The sequence below is a fragment of the Hyla sarda genome, unplaced genomic scaffold (genome assembly GCF_029499605.1).
Source record: "Hyla sarda isolate aHylSar1 unplaced genomic scaffold, aHylSar1.hap1 scaffold_173, whole genome shotgun sequence".
Taxonomy (NCBI): Eukaryota; Metazoa; Chordata; class Amphibia; order Anura; family Hylidae; genus Hyla; species Hyla sarda.
Genome location: NW_026608371.1, coordinates 118,694 through 131,255, shown reverse-complemented (window position 1 = coordinate 131,255; position 12,562 = coordinate 118,694). Strand labels below are relative to the sequence as shown.

General features: G+C 52.0%; 1 protein-coding gene across 1 annotated transcript in view; it reads right to left on the bottom strand.

Annotated features, from left to right (window-relative positions):
* The window catches only part of LOC130312787 (uncharacterized), a gene marked incomplete in the record, with an annotated part of 19,327 nt that extends 7,876 nt beyond the window's left edge, over window positions 1-11,451 (bottom strand). The window contains 5 exon segments of the mRNA XM_056552602.1: window positions 1,322-1,476; window positions 1,547-1,646; window positions 5,187-5,315; window positions 7,378-7,419; window positions 11,396-11,451. Of these exon segments, the coding sequence (XP_056408577.1) occupies window positions 1,322-1,476; window positions 1,547-1,646; window positions 5,187-5,263 (332 nt within the window).
* Window positions 11,452-12,562: the final 1,111 nt, after the last annotated feature.

The following is a 12,562-nucleotide window of genomic DNA, read 5'->3' as shown; positions in this document are numbered from 1 at the left end:
GTAACAAACCCCCCCCCCCCCTCCCCACAAACCCCCCCCTCCCCACAAACCCCCCCCCCTCCCCACAAACCCCCCCCCTCCCCACAAACCCCCCCCCTCCCCACAAACCCCCCCCCCTCCCCACAAACCCCCCCCCCTCCCCACAAACCCCCCCCCCTCCCCACAAACCCCCCCCCCTCCCCACAAACCCCCCCCCCCCTCCCCACAAACCTCTAACCCCCCCCCCTCCCCACAGACCTCTAACCCCCCCCCCCTCCCCACAGACCTCTAACCCCCCCCCCTCCCACAGACCTCTAACCCCCCCCCTCCCACAGACCTCTAACCCCCCCCCCCTCCCACAGACCTCTAACCGCCCCCCCCTCCCACAGACCTCTAACCGCCCCCCCCCTCCCACAGACCTCTAACCCCCCCCCCCCACACACACACAGACCTCTAACCCCCCCCCCCCCCCCCACACACACACACAGACCTCTAACACCCCCCCCCCCCCCCCCCCCCCCCACACACACACAGACCTCAACCCCCCCCTCCCCCACACATTTACCTCCAGGAGATCTTTCAGCCAGGGGGCGGCATTCATCATTTTCTGCCATCGACGCATCACATCCAACTGGAGGAATAAACCGCGTAAGATCTGAAAGGGAGACCTGAGAGGAGAGATCATGTGACCGCGGAGTCTGCATCCTAAGTCACATCCTCCCCACCCCAGAGCCCCCGGGACTCTCCGCTCCTCCCCACCCCAGAGCCCCCCGGGACTCTCCGCTCCTCCCCACCCCCAGAGCCCCCCGGGACTCTCCGCTCCTCCCCACCCCAGAGCCCCCCGGGACTCTCCGCTCCTCCCCACCCCAGAGCCCCCCGGGACTCTCCGCTCCTCCCCACCCCAGAGCCCCCCGGGACTCTCCGCTCCTCCCCACCCCAGAGCCCCCCGGGACTCTCCGCTCCTCCCCACCCCAGAGCCCCCCGGGACTCTCCGCTCCTCCCCACCCCAGAGCCCCCCGGGACTCTCCGCTCCTCCCCACCCCAGAGCCCCCCGGGACTCTCCGCTCCTCCCCACCCCAGAGCCCCCCGGGACTCTCCGCTCCTCCCCACCCCAGAGCCCCCCGGGACTCTCCGCTCCTCCCCACCCCAGAGCCCCCCGGGACTCTCCGCTCCTCCCCACCCCAGAGCCCCCCGGGACTCTCCGCTCCTCCCCACCCCAGAGCCCCCCGGGACTCTCCGCTCCTCCCCACCCCAGAGCCCCCCGGGACTCTCCGCTCCTCCCCACCCAGAGCCCCCGCTCCTTCTCACCTCAGAGCCCAAGTGACTCTCCGCTCCTCCTCACCTCAGAGCCCCTGTGATTCTCCGCTCCTCCTCATGGCGCCTGCACAGGACCTGGAACGCCGGGGACAGAACCATCGCCAGAGACCATGAATCCTGTAGAGATTCCTGACACCTACAGGATATCCGAGCACCACGGGGACGGCCATCTGCAAGAAACTAAAAGCAAGGTTTAGGTATGACTGCTGGGAAGGATCTGCACCATAAGTAAGTGCCCCCCACCTGTTACCTCCTCCAGCAGCTTCACACACTCCCGGATGGACGCTCTGTCTGGATAGTGGTCCAGGGCCCGTCTCCTGCAGATCCGCAGCAGATCACAGCAGCCATGTCTGGAGGAGACGATGGGAGGAGTAGTCATGCAATAAGAGGAGTCATTGTCTACAACAATAACCCGTAATGAGGATAACGTCACCGCACAGAGCCCTGCAGCCGAGGGAGGAAGAGGATCCGCTACACGACAGGAGGAGAAGGAGGAGGAGGGAGGAAGAGAGGATCCGCTACACGACAGGAAGGGGAGGAAGAGAGGATCCGCTACACGACAGGAAGGGGAGGAAGAGAGGATCCGCTACACGACAGGAAGGGGAGGAAGAGAGGATCCGCTACACGACAGGAAGGGGAGGAAGAGAGGATCCGCTACACGACAGGAAGGGGAGGAAGAGAGGATCCGCTACACGACAGGAAGGGGAGGAAGAGAGGATCCGCTACACGACAGGAAGGGGAGGAAGAGAGGATCCGCTACACGACAGGAAGGGGAGGAAGAGAGGATCCGCTACACGACAGGAAGGGGAGGAAGAGAGGATCCGCTACACGACAGGAAGGGGAGGAAGAGAGGATCCGCTACACGACAGGAAGGGGAGGAAGAGAGGATCCGCTACACGACAGGAAGGGGAGGAAGAGAGGATCCGCTACACGACAGGAAGGGGAGGAAGAGAGGATCCGCTACACGACAGGAAGGGGAGGAAGAGAGGATCCGCTACACGACAGGAAGGGGAGGAAGAGAGGATCCGCTACACGACAGGAAGAGGAGGAAGAGAGGATCCGCTACACGACAGGAAGAGGAGGAAGAGAGGATCCGCTACACGACAGGAAGAGGAGGAAGAGAGGATCCGCTACACGACAGGAAGAGGAGGAAGAGAGGATCCGCTACACGACAGGAAGAGGAGGAAGAGAGGATCCGCTACACGACAGGAAGAGGAGGAAGAGAGGATCCGCTACACGACAGGAAGAGGAGGAAGAGAGGATCCGCTACACGACAGGAAGAGGAGGAAGAGAGGATCCGCTACACGACAGGAAGAGGAGGAAGAGAGGATCCGCTACACGACAGGAAGAGGAGGAAGAGAGGATCCGCTACACGACAGGAAGAGGAGGAAGAGAGGATCCGCTACACGACAGGAAGAGGAGGAAGAGAGGATCCGCTACACGACAGGAAGAGGAGGAAGAGAGGATCCGCTACATGACAGGATGTCGTGCTAATTAGGCCCCAAAAATGAATCACTATGTTTAATATGTTTCATAGCATAATAGCATGATGTCGGCCATTTTGTGTAAGTTCTAAATAGACCACAATGTATGCCAAGTTCTTCTATTCAAGTGCCAGTCTGGGAGTAGAATACTTATCTCTTCGATATTTATGGCTGTTTAGATAAGAGGTCTTGTGACTGTTATTCTGACTAACAGTTATTACCCATTTGACTGGACGAGACAATCATCCATTGTATTATCTTTCCCATAAATTGGATCGTGTTGAGAATGTCCAATTGGTGACTGTCTATGAGAATCCAGGTTTTAATTACTTATATGTCAAAAATATTCGTTGAACTTATAATGAATTGTTCCATCAGTCAAGTGTGGAATGTGGGTTTAAGACCAGTTATTGACAGTTAACCCTTAATGTTAATGATGCTAATTGCTTATGCAATAGCACCCTCTAGCGGATGGGTAGGTGACATTACACCGACAGGAAAGGCATTATGGGTGATATGCTCAATGCATTCTGGGTATTATAGTGATGTCATAGTCATTACCATATGTACACACCCAACCTACATTCATTGGGGAATTCCAATTTAGGAGGGTGTGCCTAACTAATTAAAAAGTCTGGTAAACCAGATGTTAGTGACTGGACGGGAGACTCCGAACTGTAGACTGTAGGCTGAAAAGAAAAGACAAAGGTCTTCCACTGAAAGAGGTCCACAAGATGGAAGCCATGTGAGATCCCTACCAGCCGGACTGATCACATGGTACCGACCCAATGGCTATCCATGACGGTGAGATGGACTGTTCAGTGTTCCCAAGAGCCGAAGCGGGGTTCTTACATAGAATTGGTAAGAGATACAAAAATGGTATTCCATTTAATTAAGACTAATTGGGATAATGTGGATGAATTATACCATTTAGATTGGCTAATAAAATAATTATCTCCATATTGAGATTATAGTTTTAGGATATTGTTAGACTTCATTCTACCTGCAGAAGAATCAAGACTTATAATCTATCAAAGCATTAAATAATTGCTTAGACATATTGAGAATTCCTACTCGCCAAACTAAGTGTTATAAGTATATTTCCCACACAGGAAACTTGCTTCAAGTTCTTCCTCCTAAAATATAGAGCAAGATCATCTCTACTATCAGTCTTTATAGTCTTACCAAAGTCATGTATAGACAATAGTCAAAAATAGTATTCCTCTTCCTCCATGTTTATATCTTAGATCACATCATGTGATGTGTAGTTGGTTAGAAGGGGGCGGAGTGTATTTAGCATTCCATATTGATGTCCATAATTAGAAGGGGGCGGAGTGTATTTAGCATTCCATATTGATGTCTATAATTAGATGGGGGCGGAGTGTATTTAGCATTCCATATTGATGTCTATAATTAGCTGGGGGCGGAGTGTATTTAGCATTCCATATTGATGTCTATAATTAGAAGGGGGCGGAGTGTATTTAGCATTCCATATTGATGTCTATAATTAGAAGGGGGCGGAGTGTATTTAGCATTCCATATTGATGTCTATGATTAGAAGGGGGCGGAGTGTATTTAGCATTCCATATTGATGTCTATAATTAGAAGGGGGCGGAGTGTATTTAGCATTCCATATTGATGTCTATAATTAGAAGGGGGCGGAGTGTATTTAGCATTCCATATTGATGTCTATAATTAGAAGGGGGCGGAGTGTATTTAGCATTCCATATTGTTGTCTATAATTAGAAGGGGGCGGAGTGTATTTAGCATTCCATATTGATGTCTATAATTAGAGGGGGCGGAGTGTATTTAGCATTCCATATTGATGTCTATAATTAGAAGGGGGCGGAGTGTATTTAGCATTCCATATTGATGTCTATAATTAGAAGGGGGCGGAGTGTATTTAGCATTCCATATTGATGTCTATAATTAGATATTGCCCATCTTGATATAATGAGGTTCCTCTGTATAGGGTGATATGTAACCTTTTCTTATGATATTCCTAACCTGTTTGCTTTTGTTTATTGTAACAAGTTCTAACTACTCACATGAATTGTTCTACTAATATGTAGTCAATTAATAAGCTTGTAATGTTTACTAATATATCTAATTGATATTCATTTGCATATATCATTGTGTTTATTACTCATTTATGTTTATAACCAATAAATCTGTCTCCTTTTATAACCTGTGTATTAAGAGTTAATGTCATCCCGTCATAAACACAACTTGTTGATATCTGAGGGAATAGTCGGACTCAGATGCGAGTTGTATTTATTGGCTTTGTCTACAAGTCACCAGGTCATAATATTGATATCTTTAATAAGAAAAGAAAAAAGAACGAATAAATCCGCTACAAGACAGGAAGAGAGACAAAAGCCAGCATTGTATCATAAAAACATTTACCTGTGACTGATCTTCTCCATCTGATCCCTGTGACTGGAGGGAATCCTGGAAAATGTCCTATAGAACTTCTGTGCCATCAATACTGAAGAGACCCAGAGCCTGATCACACCAGCAGAATAGTGAGTGCAGCTGTGGGGTATAATACAGGATATAACTAAGGATCAGTACAGGATAAGTAATGTAATGTATGTACACAGTGATCTCACCAGCAGAATAGTGAGTACAGCTCTGGAGTATAATACAGGATATAACTCAGGATCAGTACAGGATAAGTAATGTAATGTATGTACACAGTGATCTCACCAGCAGAATAGTGAGTACAGCTCTGGAGTATAATACAGGATATAACTCAGGATCAGTACAGGATAAGTAATGTAATGTATGTACACAGTGATCTCACCAGCAGAATAGTGAGTACAGCTCTGGAGTATAATACAGGATATAACTCAGGATCAGTACAGGATAAGTAATGTAATGAATGTACACAGTGACCCCACCAGCAGAATAGTGAGTGCAGCTCTGGAGTATAATACAGGATATAACTCAGGATCAGTACAGGATAAGTAATGTAATGTATGTACACAGTGACCCCACCAGCAGAATAGTGAGTACAGCTCTGGAGTATAATACAGGATATAACTCAGGATCAGTACAGGATAAGTAATGTAATGTATATACACAGTGACCCCACCAGCAGAATAGTGAGTGCAGCTCTGGAGTATAATACAGGATATAACTCAGGATCAGTACAGGATAAGTAATGTAATGTATGTACACAGTGACCTCACCAGCAGAATAGTGAGTACAGCTCTGGAGTATAATACAGGATATAACTCAGGATCAGTACAGGATAAGTAATGTAATGTATGTACACAGTGACCTCACCAGCAGAATAGTGAGTACAGCTCTACGGTATAATACAGGATATAACTGAGGATCAGTACAGGATAAGTAATGTAATGTATGTACACAGTGACCTCACCAGCAGAATAGTGAGTACAGCTCTGGAGTATAATACAGGATATAACTCAGGATCAGTACAGGATAAGTAATGTAATGTATGTACACAGTGACCTCACCAGCAGAATAGTGAGTACAGCTGTGGAGTATAATACAGGATATAACTCAGGATCAGTACAGGATAAGTAATGTAATGTATGTACACAGTGATCTCACCAGCAGAATAGTGAGTACAGCTCTGGAGTACAATACAGGATATAACTCAGGATCAGTACAGGATCAGTAATGTAATGTATGTACACAGTGATCTCACCAGCAGAATAGTGAGTACAGCTCTGGGGTATACAGGATATAACTCAGGATCAGTACAGGATAAGTAATGTAATGTATGTACACAGTGACCTTACCAGCAGAATAGTGAGTACAGCTCTGGAGTATAATACAGGATATAACTCAGGATCAGTACAGGATAAGTAATGTAATGTATGTACACAGTGACCTCACCAGCAGAATAGTGAGTGCAGCTCTGGAGTATAATACAGGATATAACTCAGGATCAGTACAGGATAAGTAATGTAATGTATGTACACAGTGACCTCACCAGCAGAATAGTGAGTACAGCTCTGGAGTATAATACAGGATATAACTCAGGATCAGTACAGGATAAGTAATGTATGTACACAGTGACCTCACCAGCAGAATAGTGAGTACAGCTCTGGAGTATAATACAGGATATAACTCAGGATCAGTACAGGATAAGTAATGTAATGTATGTACACAGTGACCTCACCAGCAGAATAGTGAGTACAGCTCTGGGGTATAATACAGGATATAACTCAGGATCAGTACAGGATAAGTAATGTAAAGTATATACACAGTGACCTCACCAGCAGAATAGTGAGTACAGCTCTGGAGTATAATACAGGATATAACTCAGGATCAGTACAGGATAAGTAATGTAATGTATGTACACAGTGACCTCACCAGCAGAATAGCGAGTACAGCTCTGGAGTATAATACAGGATATAACTCAGGATCAGTACAGGATAAGTAATGTAATGTATGTACACAGTGACCTCACCAGCAGAATAGTGAGTACAGCTCTGGGGTATAATACAGGATATAACTCAGGATCAGTACAGGATAAGTAATGTATGTACACAGTGACCTCACCAGCAGAATAGTGAGTGCAGTTCTGGAGTATATAATATGATGTCTATACTATAATCACCTGTAATAATCTCCGGTCTCTTTCTTCCTCTTCTTGCTGCTACTGTAGGTGAGATTATACAGTGGTGACGGCTCCATGATTTCACCGCCCCCCCCCTTTTATGTTGCCCCCTCCCTCACACACAGAGGACCCCCCCATATGTTGCCCCCTCCCTCATACAGAGGACCCCCCCCCCATGTGTTGCCCCCTCCCTCATACAGAGGACCCCCCCCATGTGTTGCCCCCTCCCTCATACAGAGGACCCCCCCTATTGCCCCCTCCCTCATACAGAGGACCCCCCCTATTGCCCCCTCCCTCATACAGAGGACCCCCCCCCTATGTTGCCCCCTCCCTCATACAGAGGACCCCCCCCCCCTATGTTGCCCCCTCCCTCATACAGAGGACCCCCCCCCCTATGTTGCCCCCTCCCTCATACAGAGGACCCCCCCCCCTATGTTGCCCCCTCCCTCATACAGAGGACCCCCCCCCTATGTTGCCCCCTCCCTCATACAGAGGACCCCCCCCCCTATGTTGCCCCCTCCCTCATACAGAAGACCCCCCCCCCCTATGTTGCCCCCTCCCTCATACAGAGGACCCCCCCCCCTATGTTGCCCCCTCCCTCATACAGAGGACCCCCCCCCTATGTTGCCCCCTCCCTCATACAGAGGACCCCCCCCTGTGTTGCCCCCTCCCTCATACAGAGGACCCCCCCCCCTGTGTTGCCCCCTCCCTCATACAGAGGACCCCCCCCCCTGTGTTGCCCCCTCCCTCATACAGAGGACCCCCCCCCCCTGTGTTGCCCCCTCCCTCATACAGAGGACCCCCCCCCCTGTGTTGCCCCCTCCCTCATACAGAGGACCCCCCCCCCTATGTTGCCCCCTCCCTCATACAGAGGACCCCCCCCCCCTATGTTGCCCCCTCCCTCATACAGAGGACCCCCCCCCCTATGTTTCCCCTCCCTCATACAGAGGACCCCCCCCCCCTATGTTGCCCCCTCCCTCATACAGAGGACCCCCCCCCTATGTTGCCCCCTCCCTCATACAGAGGACCCCCCCCCCATACAGAGGACCCCCCCCAATGTTGCCCCCTCCCTCATACACAGAGGACCCCCCTATATGTTGCCCCCTCCCTCACACACAGAGGACCCCCATATGTTGCCCCCTCCTCACACACAGAGGACCCCCCCATATGTTGCCCCCTCCCTCACACACAGAGGACCCCCCCTATATGTTGCCCCCTCCCTCACAGAGGACCCCCTATATGTTGCCCCCTCCCTCATACACAGAGGACCCCCCCATATGTTGCCCCTCCCTCATACACAGAGGACCCCCCTATATGTTGCCCCCTCCCTCACACACAGAGGACCCCCCTATATGTTGCCCCCTCCCTCACACACAGAGGACCCCCCTATATGTTGCCCCCTCCCTCACACACAGAGGACCCCCCTATATGTTGCCCCCTCCCTCACACACAGAGGACCCCCCTATATGTTGCCCCCTCCCTCACACACAGAGGACCCCCCTATATGTTGCCCCCTCCCTCACACACAGAGGACCCCCCTATATGTTGCCCCCTCCCTCACACACAGAGGACCCCCCTATATGTTGCCCCCTCCCTCACACACAGAGGACCCCCCCTATATGTTGCCCCCTCCCTCACACACAGAGGACCCCCCCTATATGTTGCCCCCTCCCTCACACAGAGGACCCCCCCTATATGTTGCCCCCTCCCTCACACAGAGGACCCCCCCTATATGTTGCCCCCTCCCTCACACAGAGGACCCCCCCTATATGTTGCCCCCTCCCTCACACAGAGGACCCCCCTATATGTTACCCCCTCCCTCACACAGAGGACCCCCCTATATGTTGCCCCCCTCCCTCACACAGAGGACCCCCCTATATGTTTCCCCCTCCCTCACACAGAGGACCCCCCTATATGTTTCCCCCTCCCTCACACAGAGGACCCCCTATATGTTGCCCCCTCCCTCACACAGAGGACCCCCCTATATGTTGCCCCCTCCCTCACACACAGAGGACCCCCCTATATGTTGCCCCCTCCCTCACACACAGAGGACCCCCCTATATGTTGCCCCCTCCCTCACACACAGAGGACCCCCCTATATGTTGCCCCCTCCCTCACACACAGAGGACCCGCCTATATGTTGCCCCCTCCCTCACACACAGAGGACCCGCCTATATGTTGCCCCCTCCCTCACACACAGAGGACCCCCCTATATGTTGCCCCCTCCCTCACACACAGAGGACCCGCCTATATGTTGCCCCCTCCCTCACACACAGAGAACCCCCCTATATGTTGCCCCCTCCCTCACACACAGAGAACCCCCCTATATGTTGCCCCCTCCCTCACACACAGAGAACCCCCCTATATGTTGCCCCCCTCCCTCACACACAGAGGACCCCCCTATATGTTGCCCCCTCCCTCACACAGAGGACCCCCCTATATGTTGCCCCCTCCCTCACACACAGAGGACCCCCCCTATATGTTGCCCCCTCCCTCACACACAGAGGACCCCCCCTATATGTTGCCCCCTCCCTCACACACAGAGGACCCCCCTATATGTTGCCCCCTCCCTCACACACAGAGGACCCCCCTATATGTTGCCCCCTCCCTCACACACAGAGGACCCCCCTATATGTTGCCCCCTCCCTCATACACAGAGGACCCCCCTATATGTTGCCCCCTCCCTCATACACAGAGGACCCCCCTATATGTTGCCCCCTCCCTCATACACAGAGGACCCCCCTATATGTTGCCCCCTCCCTCATACACAGAGGACCCCCCTATATGTTGCCCCCTCCCTCATACACAGAGGACCCCCCTATATGTTGCCCCCTCCCTCATACACAGAGGACCCCCCTATATGTTGCCCCCTCCCTCATACACAGAGGACCCCCCATATGTTGCCCCCTCCCTCATACACAGAGGACCCCCCTATATGTTGCCCCCTCCCTCATACACAGAGGACCCCCCTATATGTTGCCCCCTCCCTCACACAGAGGACCCCCCTATATGTTGCCCCCTCCCTCACACACAGAGGACCCCCCTATATGTTGCCCCCCTCCCTCACACAGAGGACCCCCCTATATGTTGCCCCCTCCCTCACACAGAGGACCCCCTATATGTTGCCCCCTCCCTCATACACAGAGGACCCCCCTATATGTTGCCCCCTCCCTCATACACAGAGGACCCCCCTATATGTTGCCCCCTCCCTCATACACAGAGGACCCCCCTATATGTTGCCCCCTCCCTCACACAGAGGACCCCCTATATGTTGCCCCCTCCCTCACACAGAGGACCCCCCTATATGTTGCCCCCTCCCTCACACAGAGGACCCCCCTATATGTTGCCCCCTCCCTCACACAGAGGACCCCCTATATGTTGCCCCCTCCCTCACACAGAGGACCCCCCTATATGTTGCCCCCTCCCTCACACACAGAGGACCCCCCCTATATGTTGCCCCCTCCCTCACACAGAGGACCCCCCCTATATGTTGCCCCCTCCCTCACACAGAGGACCCCCCTATATGTTGCCCCCTCCCTCACACACAGAGGACCCCCCCTATATGTTGCCCCCTCCCTCACACACAGAGGACCCCCCCATATGTTGCCCCCTCCCTCATACACAGAGGACACCCCTATATGTTGCCCCCTCCCTCACACAGAGAACCCCCCCTATATGTTGCCCCCTCAGGTGTCTGGCAGCAGCAGTAATGGCCGCCATGCTCCCCTCACCTGACCCAGAGTTGCTGATCCCCCTCTTTCCCCTCACTCCCTACTTATAACATAGGGATCAGCTGACGTCATCACTGGTTAACCCTTTACTATTACTAAAGAAAAGTCATGGAGGAGGGGCAGGACTCTTCTCACACCACGTGACCTCAACTTTAGTTTGTGGCCCCTCATAAATATTACACACAGAATCTGGGGGGCCTAATTAACCCTGCAACTGCCTGAAAGAAATGTCTCCCCGCCCCCCTGCAGTAAGGATTTTCTTATCTACCCAGCTGCCCACAACAAACATGGCGCCGCTGCGGTCAGCTGGTCGCGCCGGTGATGACGTGTTTTGGCGCAGGACGGGCAGGCGCCGAGTTTAAACCTGACAACAGGCGGCGGCGGCGGAGGATGAGGAGACCGGGGAACCGGAGGAGGTAACGACCCGCCCCCCGGGGTTAGCCCCTCCCCCCGGTTTCCATAGTGATCTCTAACTAGCCGAAGAGGCTCAGGCTGTCATATCAGGGCATGCTGGGAGTTGTAGTTATGGATTAGTTGGAGTAGCACAGGCAGTCATATCAGGGCATGCTGGGAGTTGTAGTTGTGGGTCAGTTGGAGAAGCACAGGCTGTCATATTAGGACATGCTGGGAGTTGTAGTTATGGATTAGTTGGAGAAGCACAGGCTGTCATATCAGGGCATGCTGGGAGTTGTAGTTATGGATTAGTTGGAGAAGCACAGGCTGTCATATCAGGGCATGCTGGGAGTTGTAGTTATGGATTAGTTGGAGAAGCACAGGCTGTCATATCAGGGCATGCTGGGAGTTGTAGTTATGGATTAGTTGGAGAAGCACAGGCTGTCATATCAGGGCATGCTGGGAGTTGTAGTTATGGATTAGTTGGAGTAGCACAGGCTGTCATATCAGGGCATGCTGGGAGTTGTAGTTATGGATTAGTTGGAGAAGCACAGGCTGTCATATCAGGGCATGCTGGGAGTTGTAGTTATGGATTAGTTGAAGAAGCACAGGCTGTCATATCAGGACCTGCTGGGAGTTGTAGTTATGGATTAGTTGGTGAAGCACAGGCTGTCATATCAGGGCATGCTGGGAGTTGTAGTTGTGGGTCAGTTGGAGAAGCACAGGCTGTCATATTAGGACATGCTGGGAGTTGTAGTTATGGAATAGTTGGAGAAGCACAGGCTGTCATATCAGGGCATGCTGGGAGTTGTAGTTATGGATTAGTTGAAGAAGCACAGGCTGTCATATCAGGACCTGCTGGGAGTTGTAGTTATGGATTAGTTGGAGAAGCACAGGCTGTCATATCAGGGCATGCTGGGAGTTGTAGTTATGGATTAGTTGGAGAAGCACAGGCTGTCATATTAGGACATGCTGGGAGTTGTAGTTATGGATTAGTTGAAGAAGCACAGGCTGTCATATCAGGACCTGCTGGGAGTTGTAGTTATGGATTAGTTGGAGTA